Here is a 27,171-nt window from a genome sequence, read left to right as displayed (position 1 = left end):
CCTTAATATCATAAACATATTGATCATGAATGACAGTAAGAAATTGATGTTGCCAATGAACCACTAAGTGCAACATTTTCCTCTCACAAACACTTACTACAATTCTGTGGCCGGTTTTTTCAAATCATAGTCAGTGTAGCTCTTGAGCCTAATGGGGCTAGTGACTGTGGGTCTCTGTGGCTCATCCTCATAAGCACGGTTTACATAGGGGGAAGGGTCCTTCAAGTTGTGAGTGTCATACATGCGCACTGATCCTGGAACTTGGATTTCCTGTTTCTCCTTCCGACAGCAACTGCAGAGGACATAGAGGGTTGGAGAAATCAATGAATGTTAGGTAGCCTATTAGATACATGCTAAGTAGCCGACTATGGAAATGGAAATGAACATTGTGTCTATGAACCCTATGTCTATGAAGTTTAACTGGGAAAGGTGGTAGGTAATATGACTCACAGGACATAGCTCAGCATGATGAGCAATAGCAGCAGCAGCAAGGCCAGGAAGGAACACAGGATAGATGTTATGACAATCATGGACGCAGACCTTCCAGCAAAGCCATTATCAATTCTTTCAGGGTCTTTCACTGGAGGAATAGACAATGGTGTTGTTTTTATGTTTAGCAGAGGTTCATGGACATTTCTGATTTACTGAGTACTGTAGATTCAGAAAATATATGGGAAGTCCTTACAAGCGTAAAGAGTGATGTTGTTGGACCACAAACTCTCCGCAACAACTGTTTTGTTCGCTGGGTTGATAAGAACATACTTAAATCTGAAATAGTGGAAGAACATAATTTAGGTTGGTTGCATTGAATTCACACAATGGTACTTCAACTTAGATCCAACGTCAATGCACTGGGGTGAAGGAGGGGTTCTGACCTGGCAGTGGAGCCAACAGGCAATATTCCATTACAGTTCGGAGTGGAGCAGCTACCGTCAGAGCCAACCCTGAAGTAGTCTGTTCCAGCGACGATGGGGCAGGGGTAGTCTTTCTGAAGCCCCAACTTGGTCAGAAAGTATTTCTTCGAGGTGTTGGAAGAGAAGGCGGTTGGATAAGGAGAGAGGGTGTCAATGTAGGCCATGTTCTTGTCGGCATCATAATTGCTGCCTCCTGTTGAAATGTAAGGTTGTAGAATAAGAAATAACAAAAATGCAATACTGTGCTTTCTTTGTCTTTATTCTGTATGTGAAGTACAACATACTGTATCTACTTTGGTGCACCAAAACGTTCTAAAATGTTGACATTGCATGTCTTTTTCTTTATAAATCATAGACGGAAGAATGTTCAATTGCTCTTCCTGTATGCCATTTGGTTTTATATTTCCTATCAAATGCAGAGGATTCCAGTACCTGTATCTATGGCTGATACGAGCCATATTTCACAGGTAGTTGTAGAATTGCAGGACAAATTGCCCAGAATGTCGAAGTAACAACTTGGGGATGTCAGTATCACTGAATTAGAGGTCAGTTTCGCAGCCAAGCTGGAAGGGTTTATTGCAGGAGTGTTGTTGACTTGTACTGTGAAAGAACAAAGAAAAAAAACATTTGGACTATTCCCAAAAACGATTGATAATTTGATCATTACAATGAAAGAGAATGTTTTCTTTTCTAAACTGTTTCCTCTCTTTGTTTTTACAGATTATTCTTTTACCTGAAATGTTCCAACACACATTTCGGGTGTGTCGAGTGAAACTGATTGACGGTTGTATAAAAAGCCAGGCCCACTGTTATGGACTTTCTATCCAACTTTGCATCAATATATTTAATTGAAATTATCTGTCATCTTTGCCAAATTTCTCAATACTGGCTAAACCAGTGAGGGAGGTCAGGTTACTGTGCAACATATGAGACGTCACATTACTCAAGTTCAGTCATGCCAATTGGATCTGAAAACTACACCTAGTAATTAAGTCTCCTCCCAATATTATAAGTGTTCCATACAGCATACAGCATTGTGAGTGGGTTTTCCACGCTGTATTTAAGTGACTCAATTCTGAAATGTTGTTCAGCAGAAACTCAGCACATCTGACTAATTCTGGTGGAGTCAGCTTGATAGTTTCACACATTAAATCTGAAGAAAGGTTGGTCTCTTATAGTACACATTTTGTTTTATGGAACCCACCTGTTTTTCAGCAAAAACTCTGACACGTATGCTTTCTCTGGAGCCAACTGAACACAACAGGAACTTCAAATGACATAGAGAACTTTGGAAATCCATTTGATCTCAACTGAGTTAGCTAAAAAAAAAAAAAATCTCACCTTACTTCTGGAATTATCTCCAAAACTCTCTAAAATTGGAAAGGGTTGGTTCCTTTAGGGCTGATTGAGGACCTTTTTATTGATTTGTTTGTTTTATATGTTTGTGTTTTGCTTTTCTTGTATTGATGTGTATAGTGTATAGGAATGTATATGTTTAATACAGGGCTCATCTGTAAAAGAGACCTTGGTCTCAGCATGACTCCCAGTCAAAATAAAGGTTAAATAAATAACTTGCATAACTGAAACTGAGGTAAATACCTTTAAGATCATATGTGAAAGATCATCCTGGATATTAATAACTTTAACAATCCACAAAAAAACTATTCAGACACTCGACATATTGTGAATATTACAACTAAAAAAAATCCACTTACTTTGACACAACCCAGTCCAGACAGACAGGCAAAACACTACATAAAATAGTAATGCCATTTCTTCGAACACTTTGGTGTGCTGTATGTTACTCACTGCTCCTGGGAAAGTGACTGAACTTAGCTGATGTGAACGTTCCTAAATAGATTCCCTACCCATCCCCTTTTAAAAGAGAATGAATCAAGCACAGGTTGGTCTGTATGGGTGTGTGTGGTTATTCCTGATTGAAATCATTTGTGGTGTTTGCTACAGGTGTTTTGCACGCCTAGACATGCCTACGCTTTTGTTCAATTTTGTTTTCTTTTCTTAATACACCAAAACCTCATGGCACAGCCCATGTTGACTATTATTTCATTCAGGTGAATATTCCTTTGACATATTCTTGGCAGGATTTAACCAGTTACTCAATTGTTAATTCATTTCTCCAGAGATGTGGTTTATTACATTGTAAACGGACAGGTGTGAGAAACAATCATTATGTCAAAGCTTGAGAATCTGTAAATATACCTGCAGAACTATTCATAGTTATTAGTCTTCAGTTTGTATTACAAACATATGTTCACACCTTCAAAGGTTATCCTATGTAAGTCAAATTATAACACTTGTAGGAATTTAAACATATTAAACGGTTTAGGGTGTTTTTCAAAATGAGACAAACCTGATTTTATCAGCTATGTAAAACTGTAGTGATCACTTTTTTTAATAAAAGAAAAGTTATGCCTTCATTATAAAGCAAAGTGTATTTTCCTTAATGGACATTGCTGTAGTAGTTACTAAGGTGGTGTGTGTTGTAATTTGTGATCCCAGGGCTATGTGCAGGAGAAGTCGACATCTCTATCTGGTCTTTGGAAGAGCCATAACTGAAGTCAAAAACACACACACCTCAAGATGAGACATTAGTTGGTAAAGGATATGTAATGGGCTGTATAACCTGGTATAACTTAGAAATTCCCAATAATAAGTCATTTTTGTTGGCATTCATTGAAATTAACCCCACTAACTATCCATTGTTAGGTTCTGTCCCTGTGTGCCTCACCAGTCCAGCACAGCTCCCAGCAGATCCTCCAAAAAGTTATACAGCTGCACCATTGAGAGCATCTTGACTGGCTGCATTACCGCTTGGTACGGCAACTGCAAGGCACCCGAACACAAGACGCAACAGAGGGTGGCGAGTACAGCCCAGTACATCACTGTGGCCGAGCTCCCTGCCATCCAGGACCTCTATACCCAGCAGTGACAGAGGAAGGCCCCCAAAAAACTGTCAAAGACTCCAGTCACCCAAGCACAGCAAGCAGAGTCTGGAACCAAGAGGACCATGAACAGCTTCTACCCCCAAGCAATAAGACTGCTAAACCAGGCTGCTAAATAGCTACCAGGATTACCTGCATTTACTTAACTAGCTCTCTTGCACCGACTCACACTGGTCTCTACCCACACACACTACATACGCCCACACATGCATACTGACTCAGTCTATTATCTATCCTGTTGCCTACTCATTTTACCCCTACCTATATCTACACAGCTACCTCAATTACCTCGTAACCTTGAACATCAACTTGGTGCTGGTACTCCCTGTATATAGCCATGTTATTTTTACTAGTTGTTATTCACTGTGTATTTATTCCTCGTGTCACTATTTTTATTTTCTTTAACTCTGCATTGTTGGAAAAGGACCCATTAGTAAGCATTCCACCTGTTAGTCTAAAAATAATGTGACATAACATTTGACTTTCATTTGACTACAAACAAAATGCGTTGAGACTGTAAACAAGACATTGACAGCTTCATAAATATAGGCAGGTGTTGTTTACATTGTCAACTGCACTGCTGCATCTCAGGTTCTGCAACTTTAGAGCAACAACCCACTTCGGAGGGAGTTTGTGAAAAGTCTAGACTTGATAGAAGTGGAAATAAGATTAAGCTTACTTTTTAAAAATCTTAGAATAGGAACAATCTAAATAGAATGTTATGTTGTAAACTTAGAGTTCAGTAGAGAAGTTGAGGCCTATTCCTTATACAGTACCATTCAAAAGTTTGGACACCTACTCATTCCAGGGTTTTTCTTATTTTTTAAACAAGTTTCTACATTGTAGAATAATAGTGAAGACATAAAAACTATGAAATAACATATATGGAATCATGTAGTAACCAAAAAAGTGTTACAAATCAAAATATTTGATATTTTTCAAAGTAGCCACCCTTTGCCTTGACATTTTTGCACACTTGGCATTTTGTCAACTAGCTTCATGAGGTAGTCACTCGGAATGCATTTCAATTAACAGGTGTGCATTGTTAATTTGTGGAATTTCTTTCCTTCTTAATGCATTTGAGCCAATCAGTTGTGTTGTGACAAGGTAGGGGTGGTATACAGAAGATAGCCCTACTTGGTAAAAGACCAAGTCCATATTATGGCAAGAACAGCTCAAATAAGCAAAGAGAAACGACAGTCCATCATTACTTTAAGACATGAAGGTCAGTCAATCTGGAACATTTTAAGGACTTTCAAGTGGAGTCGCAAAAACCATCAAGCGCTATGATGAAACTGGCTCTCATGAGAACCACCACAGGAAAGGAAGACCCAGAGTTACCTCTGCTGCAGAGGATAAGTTCATTAGAGTTAACTGCACCTCCGATTGTAGCCCAAATAAATGCTTCACAGAGTTCAAGTAACAGACATCTCAATATCAACTTTTAAAAAAACTTTACTTAACTAGGCAAGAATTACAAATTCTTACTTACAATGACTGCATGAATCAGGCCTTCATGGTTGAATTGCTGCAAAGAAACCACTACTAAAGGACACCAATAAGAAGAAGACTTGCTTGGGCCAAGTAACATGAACAATGGACATTCGACCGGTGGAAATATGTCCTTTGCTCTGATGAGTCCAAATTTTTGATTTTTGGTTCCAGATGCCGTGTCTTTGTGAGATGCAGAGTAGGTGAACGGATGATCTCCGCATGTGTGGTTCCCACCATGAAGCATGGAGGTGTGATGTGCTTTGCTGGTGACACTGTTGGTGATTTTATTTAGAATTCAAGGCACACAACCAGCATTGCCACACCATCCCATCTGGTTTGCGCTTACTGGGACTATCATTTGTTTTTCAACAGAACAATGACCCAACACACCTCCAGGCTGCGTAAGGGCTATTTGACCAAGGAGAGTGATGGAGTGCTGCATCAGATGACCTGGCCTCCACAATCACCTGACCTCAACCCAATTGAGATGGTTTGGGATGAGTTGGACCGCAGAGTGAAGGAAAAGCAGCCAACAAGTGCCCAGCATATGTGGGAACTCCTTCAAGACTGTTGGAAAAGCATTCCAGATAATACTTTGAAGAATCTCATTTTGATTTGTTGAACACTTTTTGGATACTAAATGATTCCATGCGTAATTTCATAGTTTGACAATGTAGAAAATAGTTAAACCCTTGGAAAGCAAAACCTTTGAATTAGTAGGTGACCAAATTTTTTACTGGTACTGTATGTCATTGGATGAACAAGACACATGCAATAAAGATGACAACATACCCTGCAATGATTGCTTCCTGGTAAAGTAATTGCAGATCCATGTTTTACCCAGGTTATTACTGCAAGCACTTCTCTATAAAAATCCTAATACAAGCATCTGCTTTCCTCTTAGAACAAATACTCAAAGAAATCCATTATCCTTCCCCAAATTCATTTCACGAGTGGTGACCCTTATAGGAGTTATGTCCTGATCAGCACTGTGAAAATAGCTTGACAATGCTTGTCCTTAAGTAAATGTATGGCTTATGAAATTGGGCTATCATTTAGTAATAAACTATTCCAGAAGATTCTACAGGAGGAAAATACAGCAAATATAGGCCTTATTCTTCCCAGATGTTTATTAAAAATATATACACAAGTACAGTATAAAAAAATTAACAAGTGAGCAATTATACTACCACACAAAAGGAAAATGTTTCAAATGAGACACCTGTATTATTGCATTCATTAGGGCACACTGTAGCAAAAGGTTTTGCAACAGAAAACCAAAATATGTATTTCTTATAGGAGCATTTCAAGTTCAGGTATTCCCTCCCTGTTTCAGTCAGTTTTCTTCCGTTTGGTGCCTAATAAATGCGAAACCCAGCTTTGTCAACCTCGATTCACTGAATTGGAACGAGGTCCTCTAAAACCAGTGTTCCCCAACCCTGTTCCTTGAGTACCCCCAACAGTACATTTTTCTTGTAACCCTTGACAAACACACCTGTTTCAACTTGTCAACTAATCATCAAGCCCTCAATGAGTTGAATGAGGTGTGTTTGTCCAGGGCTACAACAAAAAATGTGTACTGTTGGCGGTACCCGGGAACCAGGGCCAGGTAACATGGCTCTAAACTATAAACATGAGTTTGGAAGAATGTCAGTTCCCTAACAGAGGCTCATCTCCCTTTGTTCTCTCTCAGATGTCTATGGAGTTCATAACATTGATAAAAGCTGGGCTGTGTTGCTCAGCTGTGTTAATTTCTAAACAGGTATTCGATATTGACCCCCCTGTTCAATTTCTTCCTGAAGCGTGTCTCATGACCCGGTGGCAGGCATTCACCTCTTCCCCATGACGAAGCTGGGCGCCTCTGCATCATCCTCAGCCTCCCTCTCCTGGTCGTCCTCTTCACCGCTGGAGGAGGACTTCTCAGAATCTGAACAGAGGGGACAATCTAAAAATCAGTCTCTTCTGCCATAACTTATTACCTTTACCATTTTCCACTAAGAAACTGTACTGGGCCGGGTTTAGTGTTCAATCTAAGCTGTTTTCCAAAACCATCGCTACCAATGTTGCACTTAAATGCTCGTAATCTAACAAATGCATCAGACCACTCATAGAAGTGTCTTTGGATTATATGTTTCCCCTCCCGCGTCACTTTACACCATAAAGGTAAAAAGAGGGCTCTAGAGGAGTTATATCCATTTTGGCATGGACATTACCATTGAGGGCTTCTGCCATTTGAATGTAAACTGGGTGGGGATTCCTATGGGTTGGGAGTAATGTTCCACAAAAAAAATGCTGTTCATTGTAAGCCTACATTCCATAAGACTTGAAAGAAAAACATGCAGGGCTTGACATTAACCTGTTTATGCACTTGTCCTTTAGACAAGGAGGCGACTGAAAATATTTTGTTGATGCAAGAAACCACTTTACAAAATAATACAACACTGCCACTATAAGTTTTTTTTTTTTTTTTTTAAAGCTCTTTACCTGACTCTTTTTAAAGATGCCTAGAAATGTACACGTTCTGTGCTCTTGTAGGAAGCAATCATTCCCCTATTGCTGACTACAAATGATAAAACTGGGCTAATAAATAACTAGCAAAGGACATGAAAATTGCTTCTACACCTGCTTTGCTTGCTGTTTGGGGTTTTAGGCTGGGTTTCTGTACAGCACTTTGAGATATCAGCTGATGTAAGAAGGGCTATATAAATAAATTTGATGAACAAAATGTGCAAACGTGGCTACATACTGCTCTCGCTTTAAACTCAAAACAAGCATATCTACTCACTACCACGTATGCTGTAAACACAGTCCAGTTAAAAGTAAATGGCACAGATCCATATGGAAATGGTCTATTTGCATATAGGCCTACTGCAGCTCTGATTGGTTATGCCCCACCGGTCTGTGTAGAGTACGGGCTGAGTCGTGTGTACCAATGCAATAGAATCCATCTCCGATGCGTTCTGCCAACAACAAAATCTCTTGCATAGTTCCTTTTGTTGCATATAAAATGGCTAATATTGCATTGATTCGATCACAATTTCCACAGTAAAGGGAAATGTTGATAGTGTTAACAGGGAAAACTGTAGAACAGTGGTCACCAACCTTTTTCAAGATCAGAGTTAAAATGCAAGCCGAGAACTAACGCTCAGATTTTTTTTTAAACATGACTTAAACTTAAGCCTATGCAACATTAACCAACATTGGTTGGGAGCGATCAGCCAATGATCAGAGCATTGTCACGGAGTTTCTAAACCTAGAGACGCAACATTGCAAGACTTCCAGGAACGCTTGCAAAGCAGACCAGGTCTGGATTTGGGGTTTGAGAAGTCAATGAGAGAAGTGAAAAAAATCTTCCTTAGTTATTAATTTTCTCAATCTAAAAGGCACAACCTAGATTCAAGCCAAGGTCTTAAGTATTTGAACATGTTATTACTCCAACATCATGAAAGTGACAAACTGACATGCTTTCCCCCCCGTCAAAAACAACTATTGAAAGCAGTCCCTTTTGATTTGACGGCCTGCATATGCGCATTTCGGCACGAGACGAAGGTTGCTGTCTTTTATTCGTATTTACAGATGGCATACAAGTTTGTTGTAAAGGCACATGAATGTTCACATGTTCGAGAAGGCATTTGTTAAAATTACGAGCCTAGTTGGTTTAGCCACAGAAAAAGTCAGCAACCTTCCCGCTAGCCATGATTGGCTGAGATAATGAGTGGGCTGGACATGCCGAGAGATGAGTTTGGATTGGTCTGCCATATAGCATGCTTCTGTCTATTTGAGCTGGTCAGTATGTCTAGGCAATCCTGTCTAATGCGGCTTTTTTAAAAATGGTGTACTAAAACTACATAAGTGTTGCTCTCCACTTTCTGGAGGACTGAGTTTTTAAAAATCTGTGTAATTCGAGTATGATAGCTAAGGAGATTGAGAACACCTGTCTCCGGATTACATCTTCAAACTACGGGCAACCATGGCATCCGACAGGAGATGCATCCAACCATGAATGATGTATATGGGTAAGATAGTCTAGCTAGCTACATTTTCAGATATTACAAGTTTAAAATTGACAGAAAGAGCCATTTGCTTGGCAAGCCTAATGTTGCTTGGCTAGCTAACATTGAACCTGGTTGGTTAACTTCTTATGGCTGGGGGGGCGCTATTTCCACGTTCGGATGAAAAGCGTGCCCAGAGTAAACTGCCTGCTACTCAGGCCCAGAAGCTAAGATATGCATATTATTAGTAGATTTGGATAGAAAACTCTGTAGTTTCTAAAACTGTTTGAATGATGTGTGTGAGTATAACAGAACTCATATGGCAGGCAATAACCTGAGAAAAAATCCAACCAGGAAGTGGGAAATCTGAGGTTTGTAGGTTTTCAAGTTTTTGCCTATCCTAGATAGTGTACATTTGGTCCGATTGCACTTCCTACGGCTTCCACTAGATGTCAACAGTCTTTAGAACCTTGTTTCAGGCTTCTACTGTGAAGGGGGAGCGAATAAGAGCTGTTTGACTAAGAGGTCTGGCAGAATGCCATGAGCTAAATCAGGCGCTTGGCCGTGAGAGCGAGCTCTGTTCCTTTTCATTTCTAAAGACAAAGGAATTGTCCAGTTGAAACATTATTGAAGATTTATGATAAAAACATCCTAAAGATTGATTCTATACATCGTTTGACATGTTTCTACGAACTGTAATGGAACTGTTTTGACTTTGTCTGGACTTGCCCGCACCATGTGAATTTCGATTGGTGAACTAAATGCGCTAACAAAAAGGAGGTATTTGGACATAAAGATGAACTTTATCGAACAAAACGAAAATGTATTGTGGAACTGGGATTCCTGGGAGTGCATTCCGATGAAGATCATCAAAGGTAAGTGAATATTTATAATGCTATTTTTGACTTTTGTTGACTCCACAACATGGCGGGTATCTGTATGGCTTGTTTTGGTGCCTGAGCGCTGTACTCAGATTATTGCATGGTGTGCTTTTGCCATAAAGCTTTTTGAAATCTGACACAGCGTTTGCATTAAGGAGAAGTAGATCTTTAATTCCATGCATAACACTTGTATTTTCATTAACATTTATGATGAGTATTCCTGTAAATTGATGTGGCTCTCTGCAAAATCACCGGATGTTTTGGAGGCAAAGCACTACTGAACATAACGCGCCAATGTAAACTGAGATTTTGGGATATAAATATGAACTTTATCGAACAAAACATACATGTATTTTGTAACATTAAGTCCTATGAGTGCCATCTGATGAAGATCAAAGGTTAGTGATTCATTTTCTCTATTTCTGCTTTTTGTGACTCCCCTCTTTGGCTGGAAATGGCTGTGTTTTTCTGTGACTAAGCGCTGACCTAACATAATCAGATGGTGTGCTTTCGTCGTAAAGCCTTTTTGAAATTGGACACTGTGGTGGGATTAACAACAAGTTTATCTTTAAAATGGTGTATAATGCTTGTATGTTTGAGGAATTTTAATTATGAGATTTCTGTTGTTTGAATTTGGCGCCCTGCACTTTCACTGGCTGTTGTCAAATCGATCCCGTTAACGGGATTTCAGCCGTAAGAAGTTTATCACCTGCAGATTCAGGCAGAATAATAAAGTCATGAATTGTGATTGTTCATTGTTTAACTAGCTAACTTTAGCCAAATGTGTATGACATTATTATTCGTATCTCAGCTATTTGCTTGGCTACCTATAGCCTAATGTTATCTAGCTTACATTAAACCTGGTTGGTTAGTTACATGCAGATTCATGTTGGCCATCCACTCCGATTTCAAAGCACTCTCGTCTCAGTGTGCCAGAGAGCGTAGATTAACTGATGATTTACGAACGCTCAACACCCGTTGAATGTGGCCAGTGTCAGTAAACGTTGGCAAAAAAGTGTAATTAAATTGTTGCCAGCAGCACAGTTAGTCAGCAACGCTCTGGATAACATCAAAATAGCCTAACCAGCTCTGCTAGCGTGAGTAAAATGGTCAGAATGGGGTGTTCTTATTATGTGTCTGGAAATAGCTAGCAAGCTAGCCAATGTTAGTCAGTTAGCTCATCCAGTGTACACTCAACGTGAAACGCTCTGAATTTGCGATCTGACAACACAGTTGCAGTCACCAACACTCTGGATAACATAACAGCCTTACCAGCTCTGCTAGGTCGAGTAATGTTCAGTGAGCTGTTCTCTCGCACTTAAAATGTCTGGAAACAGCTAGCAAGTTAGCTTGGGTGCTTGACTGCTGTTAGTACATTAGGATCAAACCTTAAAGAGAAGGGTGGGGCTAAAGCTTAAGAGGGTGTGAACGGTACAGAATGGAGGTACACAAAGGGCTCTCCAATAGTAGTACCAAAACATTCAAATTCCATTTTCTCAAAAGCAAAATTACTTTCCCATTGTTCCTCAACTGTAGTGTATGATATAACATTTTGTAGCTCTGAGTCTCTGCTTTTATCCAATGTAAAAAAAACTATTTCAAGTTTTGAGCCAGTCAGTCACTGAGCCAGTCAGTCACAAATGTCCTCAAGCAATCTATACACAATATCTCATAATGACAAAGCAAAAACAGGTTTTTAGAAATGTTTGCAAACAGAAAACAGAAATACCTTTTTTTTTTTTTTTAAACCTTGATTTAACTAGGCAAGTTAGTTCTTATTCTTACAACCTTTTGGTTACTGGCCCAACGCTCTAACCACTAGGCTACCTGCCGAATACATAAGTATTCAAACCCTTTGCTAGGAGACTCAAAATTGAGCTCAGGTGCATCCTGTTTCCATTGATCATCCTTGAAGATGTTTCTACAACTCGGAGTCCACCTGTGGTAAATTCAATTGATTTGGAAAGAAACACACCTGTCTATACAAGCTCCCACAGTTGACAGTGTGTGTCAGAGCAAAACCAAGCCATGAGGTCAAAGGAATTGTCCGTAGAGCTCCGAGACAGGATTGTGTCGAGGCACAGATCTGGGGAAGGGTACCAAAAAATGTCTGCAGCATTGAAGGTCCCTAAGAACACAGTGGCCTCCATCATTCTTAAATGGAAGAAGCTTGGAACCACCAAGACTCTTCCTAGAGCTGGCCGCCCAGCCAAATTGAGCAATAGGGTGAGAAGAGCCTTAGTCAGGAAGGTGACCGAGAACCCGATGGTCACTGACAGAGCTCCTCTGTGGAAATGGTTGTCCTTTTGGAAGGTTCTCCCATCTCTGAAGCACTCCACCAATCAGGCCTTTATGGTAGAGTGGCCAGACAGAAGCCACTCCTCAGTAAAAGGCACACGACAACCCGCTTGGAGCTTGCCAAATAGCCCCTAAAGGACTCTGACCATGAAAAACAAGGTTCTCTGGTCTGATGAAACCAAGATTGAATTCTTTGGCCTGAATGCCACATCTGGAGGAAACCTGGAACCATCCCTGCGGTGAAGCACGGTGGTGGCAGCATCATGCTGTGGGGATGCTTTTCAGCGACAGGGACTGGGAGACTAGTCAGGATCGAGGGAAAGATGAACGGAGCGAAGTACAAAGAGCTCCGATGAAAACCTGCTCCAGAGCGCTCAGTATCTCAGACTGAGGTGAAGGTTCACCTTCCAACAAGACAACGACCCAAAGCATACAGCCAAGACAATGCAGGAGTGACCTTGAGTGGCCCAGCCAGAGACCGGACTTGAACCCGATCGAACATCTCTGGAGAGACCTGAAAATAGCTGTGGAACGACACTCCCTATCCAACCTGACAGAGCTTGAGAAGATCTGCAGAGAAGAATGGGAGAAACTCCCCAAATACAGGTGTGCTAAGAAGTCACAAGGCTATAGTCGCTGCCAAAGGTGCTTCAACAAAGTACTAAATAAAGGGTCTGAATACTTATGTAAATGTGATAAATCAGTTTTTGCTTTGTCATTATGGGGTAGATTGATGAGGGGAAAACAATTTAATCAATTTTAGAATTAAGCTGTAACATAGCAAAATAGAAAGAAAAAGTCAAGGGTTCTGAATACTTTCTGAATGCACTGTAAAGTTACTTAAGACAATTTACCTATTTTTTTATAATCTTTGACAACAATCACCTAAATAAAATCTAGATAGGAGAATTTAAAATTCCAAAAACAATGAATTTAGCAATATTGATTTTGTTATCATGTTTGAGCAAAATAAAGCATTAGCCATGGCAAAAGGAAATTAGCTTAAAAAACAGCAAAATCTTCTCTCAGCTTCATGGCAGAATATGTAGAATTGCAGGAAATTGGCTTAAAATTACAAAAATGTCTCTACACCGCCACGCCCATTGCTGACCACGCCCATTGCCACGCCCTCCACCTTAGCCCCTTTCTGATCCAGAAAAACCCTGCTGTAGCGTAATATGCGAGTACAATTTAGCTCCTGCACTGGCCATAGCAACACAAGTAGTGGACTTGCTCTTTCATCACACTTAAAGTCTGAAGGGGACATGTTTCAATGAAATCTATCACTTAAATATTATTTGTTTAATTTACCTTCAACGTTGTTGGCTTCCTGCTTGGCTTTCTTTGCCATAAGCTTCTTCTGCTTCAGCTTTTCCCTGAAATACACAAACGTGTAATGTAACAAACCAGCAAGTATAAAGTTTACAGCAGAGAATAAAAGCAATAGGCTCTATAGATTTTATTTTTAGTGGGTCCTTGATTAATGTACCAACCTTTTCTTCCTGCGTTTGGCTGTTCTTTCATCAGCTGCCTGTTGGTTATCTGACACCTTGTCAAGATAGTCTAAATCCATCTTTTGCTGCAAGAAAAAGGAAAGAGTTTGCTGAACCCTACCGTTTAAAAGAAATTGGTTCCCAAGAGAAACGATAAGGTCAGCTGCCCACCTTCTCAGTCATCTTGTCCAAGAAGTCCTGTCTCTGATACTCTCGCCTGCGAAGGTGTCTGTACACATGGAACTCTCCACTGCCAGCCCCTGCACTGGAGCCTGGAGGAGGGGGAGATTCATTACACATCTCATAGCGGGCTAGAAGTGATTTTATTAAAATCAACTCCGTAGTAGGGGGTAAGATTTCCAGTGCCGGAACTGTGCCAACATGCCATTGCCTACCTAATAATGTGATAGTGTGTATGTGCGTAGATAACGAGTCTTGCAAGATAAATAACCATCATTCTTGCAGAGCTCGCTCGACTCTTTGGCTGCAAAAAAATAACTTGCACATGCCCTTGCCGTTGCCTGATAATTGACAAATTAATCCGCCACAGGTATTTAGCTAAAGTTTGCAGGCTTACCCATCACATCCCGCACAAACTCCGGAGGAGCCCGAGGGTTCCATTCTTTTGGTCGGTCTGGGATAGGAGCAGGTTTATCCTACAAACATACATGAGTATTCATTTTTACGATAATTAGCTAGCTAGTATTGTCACTCACTGTTCTAGCTTGCCTAATACATCAGACTTACCATGGTTACCCCATGGACATTCAGTATGAATTAAGTTACCCTAAAATTCTCTACAAGCCAGAATGTTGAATAAATTATATTTAAACTTACTTTAATGGTTGCCCATTCTGTTGGTCCTTTTGATGGAAGGAAGTGGTGATAAAATGTCCTCAGGAAAGCATAATTAAACCAACTTTTCAAAGCGCTTCTTCTTTTATGGTATATTGGCGATCACACAATTTAATGTGCATCCTGCCACCTACTATGCGGGATGGAAACAGGATTCCCCCCAAAAAACTGAACTACTTTTTTTTAAATCAAACAAATCAAACAACTTTTGTTAAAAAATAAATACATCCCTATACAGGCTCAAGGGGAACCTGGGAGGGTGGGTCTTCCAGCGCCAGTACCCCTTGCAAGTCTTCAGATGTAAAACCCTTGAGTCCCAAAAACATTTCTGCCACAGCCACAATAATGTCCAGTTCCTCGACTTCTTTAAGACTTGTGCTGTACAGTTTAACTGTGGCAATGAACACAAAATCAATTTAACACACAGGGTCTCTTGTCTGGCAGCAAACATTTACTACAGGCTGTGGTGTATCCACTACTATATATTCACTAGCATCACTTGTTTTCTCAATTCTTTTAAATCGCCTCTGCATAGGAGATTCAATTGACCGCTCTGACTTTTGCCATCTCAATTTCCTTCACTCTTACAGGGCACTACAGGAACTCAGGATCATGATCCCCACCACAATTGCAACAACGTCATCCTTTTACACACCGTTCTTCAGTATACTCTGTTCATCTGCACACACATGAAACATGGCCAAATCCTTTACAATTCTTACACTGCTGTGGTTTAGAGATGAAAGCTATTACGTCATATCTTACATAACCAAGGTTCACATGCGTGGGTATTTGCTCTTTATCAAAAAAAACACAGGACAGACAGACTTTCTTTTTCTCCATTCACCCAGCAGGTCAGACTCCGGGCACCAACCACATCAGGAATTCTCTTCAGGTATTCAACCTGAACATCCTTCGTCACCCCTGAGATGACTCCTTTGTTGTCCTGATTCTTTTGAGGCCCACTGCAATCTTCCTCTGATCTTCAGAAATTAAATTAATCAAAATATTACCACTCCTGAGCTGTGTTGGAAAACTCATACTAACCATACTATTTGTGACTTAATTTGAGTATGTAGTATGCTTATTGGTCATAGTATGGAAAGAGTTAGTATGCCAAAATGTCTCGGATGTGGTCCTACATTCGCCAAAATACGAAGTATAAAAGCAACGGACAACATTTCCGTGCTTTTAGGGCACATAATGCAATTCTTCGGAAATGGCCGTGGCTTCACAACGTTTTCAGATTTGTTGGCTCCTAGTACATCGAACTTGCCAGTATATTTACTTTATGCTAACTACCCAACGTTTATTGACTTGATTATTCACGTCATTCATAGCTTAGCTAAGTGGTATAGTCGTTCGGGTCTGTTCATAAATTCACTCTGAATATCTACTACGATTTCAGAGCACTCTCATCTGACTGCCAGAGGCAGAACGCAGAATAACTGATGAATTTACAAACGATCGTTGAATGTGCCCGGTGTCAATAAACATTGGCAAAAAAGCATAATTAAATTGTTGTCAGCAGCACAGTTAGTCACCAACGCTCTGGATAACATGAAAACTGCCTAACCAGCTCTGCTAGGGCAAGTAAAATGGTCAGAGTGAGATGTTCTCTCATTTGTGTCTGGAAGTAGCTAGCAAGCTAGCCAACATTAGCCAGTTAGCTTGGGTGCTTGACTGCAGTTGAGGTCAGAACGCTCAGATCAACTCTACTCCTCCAGAGCACACTCCAGGAGCGAAACGCTCAGAATTTATGAACGGACAATCTGACAACGCCCTGATTTACAAACGCCCAAAGCACACTCTGGCAATCCAGATTGAATTTACATACACACTCGAAGTCTAGTTAGTAATTTGTTATGCTAATAAGAGAGCAAGAGGTTGCATAGCAACAGAATAAACTTCCTGTAGACAGGCGAAGCGCTAGTATGCTCAACTGAAAGGATACCGTTCGTTTACAGTATACTAAAATGAACTAATAATATATACTCATTAAGTATGTACTATACAGTAAATTAGTAAGGGTATTCGAACACAGCTCAGGTCACTCTGACACGCCACTTTTCCAAGTGCATACGTCACCATTTTCGAAACCAAACGGGTTTCCCACATATGCATCCGAACAAGAAGCAATTCATTATCATTTACTGCACTCCAATCTTAGACAAATTCCTTTTCGTTCGTTTTCGATACTACTGTTGTCACTACTGACTTCCTGCTTAATTCGAACTCAGCATCCACTTCCGCCATCTTCGTCACCTCGCTAGTTCCCTGTCGCCCCCTACTAACGAAACCTTTTCAAAGCGCTGGTAGTGCATTCAAGTGCCTTATCACCTGAAGCATTTGCGCATGTAAATACATGCACATGTTTGCATTGTTTTCTGACAGGTGATATAAACCATTACCAGCGTTTGGAAAAGTTGGTTTATTGATACTGTACTTTCCTGTGGATATTTTTCTCAAATTCCTACCAACAAAAGGACAAACCGCACACACAAATGGCACAGTAACGTTACGTTGAAATAAAATGGTATTCAACATTCTGGCTTGTGAGATGAATTTTTCCAAACAAATTAACGCCATCAATCTCAGACTGTGAATCAGGCAATGTTCTAGCTAACTATCTGGGTAAACCGATTCACTGCAGTTGGCGCTAACGTTAGCTAGCCTTGCTGGCTGTGGAGATAAACATGAGCTATTTGAATATATCCTCAAAGAACCCCGCCGACACTTACAGGGTTTCTCATCAATCTCTCCAATTTAAGGCGCTGCTCCTCTGCCGGAGTTTTGGCTATAATCAAAGGTTGAGATTCCTTTCCTGAAGGTTTCCCTGGTCGACCATCTTTTTCTCTGGTCGCCGACATCTTTCGAATATGTTTGTCTTCTTCTACATTGATTTGTACGTAAAATGTTTAGCTCCACCTAGCGTACTGGGGCTGCATACTGAGTTATAAGGGGGTGCAATGCAGGAAATAAAAAATGAGTATGAACAAAATTGGTGAGGTTATTATTTTACCTATTGTATATTAGGCAAGCACTTGTAGAAAAACACAAATAACGATGTTCTTTCAAATGAAGGTAATGGATTTACCTTGCAGAATGTTATTCTAAAGAAGGCTCAGCACCTCATTGGGAAAGTTGTATTGCAGAGTTCTTGATAGGCCAGTAGGGGGCAGTCCTCCCTCTAGTTTAAAGGATCGATCTGCATTTGCTACTACCATTTTTTAAACTTATAAATTCATGATATTTATAAACTGGGTGGTTCGAGCCCTGAATGCTGATTGGCTGACAGCCGTGGTATATCAGACCATATACCATGGGTATGACAAAACATGTATTTTTACTGCTCTAATTACTTTGATAACCAGTTTATTATAGCATTAAGGCACCTCTGAGGTTTGTGGTATATGGCCAATATACCACGGATAAGGGCTGTATCCATGCACTCTGTGTTGAGTCATGCATAAGAACAGTCCTTAGCCGTGGCATATTGGCCATATACCACACCCCCTCGTGCCTTATTGCTTAAGTACCCATAATTGATTCTTGAACAATATAACTTATAAATGCCTCATAAACTTAGTTCAACTGTCTTACCCTATCAGAACCTAAAATATAGGCTAAGCTTGTTTTACTACAATGTTTGTAAACAAAGTAAATGTAAACAAACACTGTATAGCCTCAAAACATGCTTCAAACTATATGAATAGTCAGTATTTGCATCTATAGATCTATCTATGAATTTGAGTGTTACATTTCTCCAGCCCCATCCCTCAGTTTTTTACCGAAACAATGGCAGGGAAAATTCTTTGTTATTGTTTCAACCGCAAATTTCCCCTTTAAAGGAAAAATCTTGGGAGGCTTGGCTCGATTCTGCCTTGAGCAACAGAATCCACAGCTCTTGCGCAGTAAAAGTGGTATCACATTGTGACCAAGTAATCAACTCTCTTACTTTAAATAAGACACATTATTTCTTTATTGCTCATTGGGGAAAGAATTCCTAGTCAGTTGTACAACAATGTATTCAACTGAAATGTGTCTTCCGCATTTAACCCTACCCCTCTGAATCAGAGAGCTGCAGGTGGCTGCCATAATCAACCTCCACGGCACCCAGGGAACAGTGGGATAACTGCCTTGCTCAGGGGCAGAAGGACAGATTTTTACCTTGTCAGCTCGGGGATTCAATCCAGCAACCTTTCAGTTATTGGCCCAACACTCTAACCACTAGGCTACCTGCCGCCATTGCTCATCAGGTAATGCTTGTTGGGCATGTTGGCATAAGAGGATGCATCACCAAGGAGAGGAGTGAGCTAAGGTTAGCCCTAACCCTCCAAAAGAATTAAGAATATGCATATAACTCCATTTCTTTTCATAATAGCACTTTTTTTTTTACATTTACTGTAGCTTTCCTAGTCAAACTCTAAAGATGCTATAAATTAGCCTCAACATCAACATCATGCACATTGCTCAGTAAAGAGCAAACTAACCTCACCTATCCATACCAAAGCTGACACACAATCAATGGTCTGGTCTCGGTTATGAAAAACATACATCAACTAATGCAAAATGCTCTGAATGGTCAAAGCCACAGTGTTACAGAGAAAATGCTATTTCAAATAAGCTTACTTTCAGTCCCATAGAGAAAGGCAATTGCGCAAGGAAAATAAGATACACATAAAAAACTGCATCAACTCATAGCATTTTAATGCATTAGACTGGTTACATCCCAAACAGAAAGCAGTAGGGATAATTCCTCCCTCTGCACATCCACCTTAGGGAGAATATGTTTATGGACAGTCATCCAGGGAGATATAAACATTATTGAACTCCACATAGGCACACGTACATCATACACACTTACTGAGTGAGTGAGTGTGTGTGTGTGTTTGTTCATGCCTGTGTTTGAGCATGTACGTGTGCTAAACAGGTTGAGGGAGGTCCAAAAGCAACAGGATGGATTCTCCCAGTAAATCCTGTCTGAACTGGTTTGTGAAAGCGCTCGCAGACTCTCTTCATTAATGCCAGCCCGTGTCTTAATAGGTTGTGGCAGCTCTCACAACAGCTCCCTGACTAAAGCAGACTATGCACTCACAAATCGCCCCCAACTCTGTAACCTACTCTCCCCCCAACCTTCCAATGAGTTTCTCTCTAGGGCACTGGATTTTTTAGTTCATGCCACTCGCCCTGCATGGCATTTTCTTGAGGCGTTGTGTGAGCTCTAGTCTTTAAAATATATATATATATATTTCACCTTTATTTAACCAGGTAGGCCAGTTGAGAACAAGTTCTCATTTACAACTGCGACCTGGCCAAGATAAAGCAAAGCAGTGCGACACAAACAACAACACAGAGTTACACATGGAATAAACAAACGTACAGTCAATAATACAATAAGATCTGTAGACAGTGTGTGCAAATGAAGTAAGGAGGTAAGGCAATAAATAGGCCAATAGTGGTGAATTAATTACAATTGAGCAATTTACACTGGAGTGAGATATGTGCAGATGAGGATGTGCAAGTAGAAATACTGGTGTGCAAAAGAGCAGAAAAACAAAAACAAATATGGGGATGGGGTAGGTAGTTGGTTGGATGGGCTATTTACAGATGGGCTGTGTACAGTTGCAGCGATCGGTAAGCTGCTCTGACAGCTGACCCTTAAAGCTAGTGAGGGAGATATGTCTCCAACTTCAGTGATTTTTGCAATTTGTTCCAGTCATTGGCTGCAGAGAACTGGAAGGAAAGGCGGCCAAAGAAGGTGTTGGCTTTGGGGATGACCAGTGAAATATACCTGCTGGTGCACGTGCTACGGGTGGGTGTTGCTTTGGTGACCAGTGAGCTGAGATTTACATTTACATTTAAGTCATTTAGCAGACGCTCTTATCCAGAGCGACTTACATTTAACCTTTTTTATTTTAACTAGGCAAGTCAGTTAAGAACAAACTCTTATTTTCAATGATGGCCTAGGAACAGTGGGTTAACTGCCTTGTTCAGGGGCAGAACGACAGATTTGTACCTTGTCAGCTCGGGGATTTGAACTTGCAACCTTTCGGTTACTAGCCCAACGCTCTAACCACTAGGCTACCCTGCCGCCCCGGCAGAGATAAGGCACAGCTTTACCTAGCAAAGACTTATAGACGACCTGAAGCCAATGGGTTTGGCGACGAATATGTAGCAAGGAGCAGCCAACGAGAGCATACAGGTCGTAGTGATGGGTAGTATATGGGGCTTTGATGACAAAACGGATGGCACTGTGATAGACTGCATCCAATTTGCTGAGTAGAGTGTTGGAGGCTATTTTGTAAATGACATTGCCGAAATCAAGGATTGTTAGAATAGTCCGTTTTACGAGGGTATGTGGCAGCATGAGTGAAGGAGGCTTTGTGGCGAAATAGGAAGCCGATTCTAGATTTAACTTTGGATTGGAGATGCTTAATGTGAGTCTGGAAGGAGAGTTTACAGTCTAGCCAGACACCTAGGTATTTATAGTTGTCCACATATTCTAAGTTAGAACCGTCCAGAGTAGTGATGCTAGTCAGGCAGGCGGGTGCGGGCAACGATCGGTTGAAGAGCATGCATTTCAGTTGGAGGCCAAGGAAGGAGTGTTGTATGGCGTTGAAGCTCGTTTGGAGGTTTGTTAACACAGTGTCCAAAGAAAGGCCAGATGTATACAGAATGGTGTCGTCTGCATAGCAGGTGGATCAAAGAATCATCCGCAGCAAGTGCGACATCATTGATATATACAGAGAAAAGAGTCGGCCCGAGAATTGAACCCCGTGGCACCCACATAGAGACTGCCAGAGGTCCGGACAACAGGGCCTCCGAACTCTATCTGAGAAGTAGTTAGTGAACCAGGCGAGGCAGTCATTAGAGAAACCAAGGCTGTTGAGTCTGCCGATAAGAATACGGTGAATGACAGAGCCGAAAGCCTTGGCCAGGTTGATGAAGACGGCTGCACAGTACTGTCTTTTATCGATGGCGGTTATGATATCGTTTAGGACCTTGAGCGTGGCTGAGGTGCACCTGTGACCAGCTCGGAAACCAGATTGCATAGTGGAGAAGGTACGGTGGGATTCGAAATGGTCGGTGATCTGTTTGTTAACTTGGCTTTCGAAGACTTTAGACAGGCAGGGCAGGATGGATATAGGTCTGTAACAGTTTGGGTCTAGAGTGTCTCCCCCTTTGAAGAGGGGGATGACCGCGGCCGCTTTCTAATCTTTAGGAATCTCAGACGATACGAAAGAGAGGTTGAACAGACTAGTAATAGGGGTTGCAACAATGGCGGCGGATCATTTTAGGAAGAGAGGGTCCAGGTTGTCTAGTCTCTATGATTGAATTTTCCCCATTACACTCACAGCATTTTAATGTAAGCAAGGATGTGTCAATTACGTAATATGCAGCACACTCACGCTGTGATGTTTAAAACATACAGATGAGCGCAAAATGAATCTGAATGGATGGAAGGGTTCGGCATTAACAAGCCAGAAAACCTCAGCCAGAGAGAGGGAGACTGAGTGAGATGTACTGTATGTGCTGTGCTACAGCCCGATGTCTTGGGGGCGCAGGGACTTACATACATTTGATACGGCCCCCATGAATTGGACATTGATCGGTGCTGCCCCCTTCCTCTCTTCAAATTCAGTTCTAACCCAGACCAAGCACCAGATAGACGCTGCTAAAAGACCAAAGGCGGATAAATATCTAGGTGGAACATTACAGCTTCTCCCCATGTTGCCTTTCTTGTCTTCCGTTGGGCCTTTCCTTGAATAAACACCTCCCCCCACAACATTTTCATAGGGCTAATGAGCAGCGCGCGCACACACACACACACACACACACACACACACACATTTTCACTTGATCCCAAACTGTGAATAGTTGGAAGGGAAAACAAATATTTAAACATTTCTGTCTCAATTAAACATTCACCTGACTTAAATATCCATGCATAGGAAAAAGGCAAATATGCTTTCATAGATCAAATGTATCTTTCAATTATTAAATATGCCTGATGATTTTCTTGGTGTGAATGAAAAGGATTATAACTGGATTTAAGCTTCAAGGAGATTGAAGGCCCACCCAATCACTGTGCCACTACCCATTGTCCAGCCGAGAGACGGCCAGGCCGGCCGCGTCGCCTACAGGGAATACAAATAAGGCCAACATCTTTAATTTGCGAACATTGTGTGTATTTCTACTTTGTTAAGATTTGATAATGTAGGCCAGGTTGAAATAATGAGATCAATGAATTCATAGTAAGTGGTGTATTGCAGTGAATCAGGCATGTAGCGTGTAAATTGCTCCTGTATGTCGCTCTGGATAAGAACGTCTGCTAAATGACTTAAAATGTCAAATGTAAATGTCAAATGTAAATGTGTTTCCACACACAACGGGGACAATGTTTTTTCTCCTCCTCAAGCAATCAGGTCACTGGCAGTTCAGTGTCCAGACATCCATACCAATTGACATTTCCCTAATGAGACACCATGATCTTATTCGGAGGCCTGCCCTGGGGGTGCTTTCTCTTAGCACTCATATTTTAGATGCCACACGTGTTCATACTGAGAACAGGCAGAAAGGGGAAATTGACTTGACTTTATTATGAATAGCTAAATTTCAATGGAACACATACTAATACTTTTTGACATTGTGCTTGCAACCACAATCCACTGACATGAAAAGCTATGGTCTTTTCATGTCAATAGTATCGTTTTCGTCTGAGTGAGTCATCACCATATTCCCCTCCATTTACAGGAAAGCTGAAGGAGTATTCGGTTACCATGATGAGGGAAGGGAAATATACTGTCCTCGACAAAATGTAAAAAGCTTTAGATGTGATCCTGAAACAGAAGGAAAATCCCGCATTGATATAACACACCATTCCCCTTCATAAAGATTTTCTGTGATAGATTCTGTTTATTATCATTAGGCCTAATATCTGGGTTAGAATTGAAATCCCTCTCCAGTGGCTATGGTTGATACTTATGGTAACCTTAACTGGAGGGTGACAGTAGACCTCGCTGTTGCAAAAGTGTTAAAACATGAGTTACATCAATTCGCCTGGACCATAAACAATGTGGGTTAATTAAAGTAATCTTATTCTAATCCCTTAGGTTACACATGAACTCTGTACAATCTTACTGCCATGAAAAAAATGAGGACATAGGGAAAACCTTGCTTGTTTGTGACTACAGTCCCTCCCAGTCATGGTCGTTCTCTTTGGCATGCCTTGGCACGGGTCTCCTATGGAGAAGGCTCTAAATTCACGCTCACCTTTTAGCCAGCTGTGCTACAAGGTCGTTCGTCAACCATGTCCTTAGATTGACCTTGAGAGTTAAACAATGTGTTTTGTTTGGTTGGAAGCCTGACTTGTCACATGGAGATTCCTGTGCCAACTGATGTAATGGACCTGCTGTGATAGTAGTTCTCTCACAATGAATATAATGCTAATCACATCATTGAGAGAAATGTATTTTATTGCTGAAAATTTTGCACTCCATCGATTTGAAGCGCAAAACCAGGACGTTATAATGACCAATTATCCTATTTACCCCAAAGTGCACTTCTATGCTGGACCGGTAGTAAGAAAATTAAAGAGTTTAGCAATTGTTTCATATTAAATCATAACAGTACGTGCTTCCGGCAGGAAGCCCTGAAAGACAAACAGCCTCTCATTTATCAGAGTAAACAAAAGCCTTTGAAGCTGGGCATTTAAAATAGGATTTCCATAAATAAGTAAACCATTCACCGATGTGAATGCTTCGACACACTGTTTGTGAAATAACAAACGCAGAGTTGTGCGCTCCTCAAGGTTTATTTGTGACGGTAATCAACTTCAGCTGAGAAACCTGGTGACCCTTTAGAAAATGTAGCCCTATTTGGGAGCCGGTCCAAAGATAACAATGTTACTGTTCCCCCATATCCACTCTCAGCGATATAGTCATCATCATCATTATCCATGTGATAATAAAACATTTGAAAAGCCTGAGCAAACAGTCATGTTGCCAGTATATATCTACTGGCCGGATAAATAATAAATATTAGACCATCTGCTCTAAATATGCATTTGAAAGGGGAAGCTGCATAAACACTCTGCCACATATTCAGTGTTCTTTGTTCATCTTTGTGTTGTGATGTCTTGTGTTTGTGCGTCAGGAAAATGGCTTGGAAATGATTCCAAAATTGCATAAATATGACTGCATTGCTTGGAGAGAACTATGAAACAAGTAACAACAGGGATTTAGGTTAATAATAAACACCACGATTTGTACTTTATTGATCATCAGCAAAACGACACCAGGCCATTTCATAGAAGCCTTGCAGTTCTTAGTCGGAGGAATGGACAATGGGGTCCTTTATGACAAACCGGAGACACTACTCCACTACTCCATATCATTGCTGTGCTTCACAACCCTGTGACGCCCTGACAGTGTAACATTCAAAGAAAGAAACAAACAACAATGAAAACCACACCCTGTTGCTCCTTCATTCATTCATTCACTTGCTTGCCTTCAACTACACTTACTCCATGCTTAATGGCTTCCGGTTATCTCCCTTTTTAGGTATGTTTACATTTTGTGTCATGGCTGGAGAACGTATGTGTCAGATCAATTCCACAAAGTCTTCAAAGGCCATCTTTGCGTGCATGAGTCTGGTAGCCGCTGTTTGGTTCCATGTCTAGAGACCTCCAGGGCCCATGCCTCAGCTATCGGTATAGAGGCTCAGGCTGGTGATTGGCGGGCCTATAGAGCTGCTGTAACCGCACCGGTCTGGTTGGCCAGCCACCGGGTAATTGTCCAATGACCCGTAGGTTCACAGGGTGCCCATGTCCCGAGAGCTGGGCACTTGGGCTCAGGATGTGGGTCTGGCCCGGCTGGGAGTCCAGCGGAGGTAGACTGGCGTGGGACGGGGCAGAGGGCGAGGTGGTTGGCAGGGGGAAGTGGGGCAGCAGGATGGCGGGGGTGAGGCCGTAGCGGAGCTGGAAGACCCGGGGCGGGCCCTGGGCCACAAAGCCGTTGGGCCGCTGAGTTACAGGGTGCTCGTCTCTCTTCACCTCCCGCGCCTTGTCCTCTCGCTCCTCTAGCTTTTTGGGTTTGCTGGAATTCTCTTTGACTCGGCTGAGCTCCTGGATTTTCTCTGCCTGAACACGGCGGATGTGGTAGCTCTTCCTGGAGCTTTGGAAGGAGTCCAGGAACCCCTCCAAGGGCACGTTCCCCTCCATGAACTTCTCCAGGAGGTCCTGTGAAGCAGAGGCCCAGGTATCAGAAGACAGGAAGTCTAACAAAAGGATTCCCAACCCCTGGGAACAGTGTAAACACAGACCCACATGTAAAACGGGGTTTCACATTGACTTGTAATGCTTGCCATGAACTTTGACACAGATGTGTTGATAATTTAATTGCAAGATATATTATTTTACATGGGCCAAAAAGGTATATCCAGTAACACTTCCACTGGAACAGCCCTAGAATGACTGTAATCAGTCTGACTGGCAACTGTACCCCCAGTCATTGGGAGCAGGTGGAAAAACCTGTCTAGCCTAGTATTGGGGGAGTGAATAATTGATTACAGTCTGCACAGCCCACCTCCCCACTCTAACCTCTGCCTGAGCATAGTCAATGGTAAGGACTCAATTAGCAGGAAGCCACCGGCTACGCACACAAAAAAGGTTTGGGTCATTACTGTGTATCTTCCATTTCAGAGCAGCACAAATGGTCCACCGTGGTACCACCATAATTTCCCTGGACATTTCTTTATTCGTAGTTGTCAGCTGTAGATGGCTTGACACTAGGCTTGGGCGATATACTGTATATTGGGTGATATACCGTTTACCTGTATACTGGGGTATTTCGAAATACCAACGGTTTATTATATTTTTTCAATCCCCTCCTGGATCAAGATCCCTGTTGCCTAAATTGTTTTGTGCGTCAATATATTCAGATATTTTTTCAATCCCCTTGTGTGCACATTCGGTAATACCCTATACCCCGGTATGGTACAGAAATGGTATGCCGGTATGAAATCTGGATCCGACCAACCCTACTCAATCAACTCTCTATGATGTTACCTTCGGCCTCGGGGGCTGAAATTTGTCAGCTTCAACAGGGAGCCGCTAAAGATATTAATAAGTGGCACTGGCGATACATAAAACCAAATTGCTGGAACACACAAAAGAACCCACCCTTACTGCCATTCATTAGATACATTGATTGTGTGAAATCCATTTAATAAACAAATGGGCCATTTATTATGCCCACGAGCTGGACGGCCTTTCATGG

At 41.4% G+C, this 27,171-nt stretch overlaps 3 protein-coding genes across 3 annotated transcripts in view; all 3 read right to left on the bottom strand.

Moving 5' to 3' along the window:
* On the bottom strand, positions 1-3,150 carry upk3b (uroplakin 3b). Its single transcript, XM_038988460.1, has 5 exons — positions 3,135-3,150; positions 876-1,107; positions 686-768; positions 451-580; positions 1-292 (listed from the first exon to the last, which is right to left on the bottom strand). The coding sequence occupies exons 1-5, from the start codon at positions 3,148-3,150 to the stop codon at positions 97-99; spliced, it is 657 nt and encodes a 218-aa protein (XP_038844388.1). The 3' UTR covers positions 1-96.
* Positions 3,151-6,477: 3,327 nt separating this feature from the next.
* Positions 6,478-17,774, bottom strand: LOC120030875 (PRKR-interacting protein 1 homolog). The gene is made up of 6 exons (XM_038976376.1): positions 17,632-17,774; positions 14,613-14,691; positions 14,207-14,307; positions 14,036-14,121; positions 13,854-13,918; positions 6,478-7,298 (listed from the first exon to the last, which is right to left on the bottom strand). Exons 1-6 carry the CDS (start codon positions 17,758-17,760, stop codon positions 7,201-7,203), a joined length of 558 nt encoding a protein of 185 aa, XP_038832304.1. The 5' UTR covers positions 17,761-17,774; the 3' UTR covers positions 6,478-7,200.
* A 6,830-nt stretch (positions 17,775-24,604) lies between these two features.
* LOC120044344 (vacuolar protein sorting-associated protein 37D-like) overlaps positions 24,605-27,171 on the bottom strand; it is a 42,410-nt gene continuing 39,843 nt past the window's right edge. The window contains exon 4 of the mRNA XM_038988961.1: positions 24,605-26,132. Within this exon, the coding sequence (XP_038844889.1) occupies positions 25,599-26,132 (534 nt within the window). The 3' untranslated portion in view covers positions 24,605-25,598. The remainder of the gene's footprint in view (positions 26,133-27,171) is intronic.

The sequence above is a fragment of the Salvelinus namaycush genome, chromosome 3 (assembly GCF_016432855.1).
Source record: "Salvelinus namaycush isolate Seneca chromosome 3, SaNama_1.0, whole genome shotgun sequence".
In the NCBI taxonomy this organism is placed as follows: Eukaryota; Metazoa; Chordata; class Actinopteri; order Salmoniformes; family Salmonidae; genus Salvelinus; species Salvelinus namaycush.
Note: the sequence above shows the minus strand (reverse complement) of the source record. Positions and strands in the feature narration are given on the sequence as shown.

Bases quoted from the DNA above. Each gene is read 5' to 3' on its own strand.
- LOC120030875 (XM_038976376.1), bottom strand. From the start codon at position 17,760: ATGTCGGCGACCAGAGAAAAAGATGGTCGACCAGGGAAACCTTCAGGA. The intron at 14,692-17,631 runs GTAAGTGTCGGC...GTATGTTTGTAG, and splicing joins AGAGATTGATGAGAAACCCT to GATAAACCTGCTCCTATCCC. The intron at 13,919-14,035 runs GTTGGTACATTA...TGTGTATTTCAG, and splicing joins GCCAAACGCAGGAAGAAAAG to GGAAAAGCTGAAGCAGAAGA.
- upk3b (XM_038988460.1), bottom strand. The intron at 769-875 runs GTCAGAACCCCT...CCACTATTTCAG, and splicing joins CCTGTTGGCTCCACTGCCAG to ATTTAAGTATGTTCTTATCA. The intron at 581-685 runs GTAAGGACTTCC...CTATTCCTCCAG, and splicing joins CAACATCACTCTTTACGCTT to TGAAAGACCCTGAAAGAATT.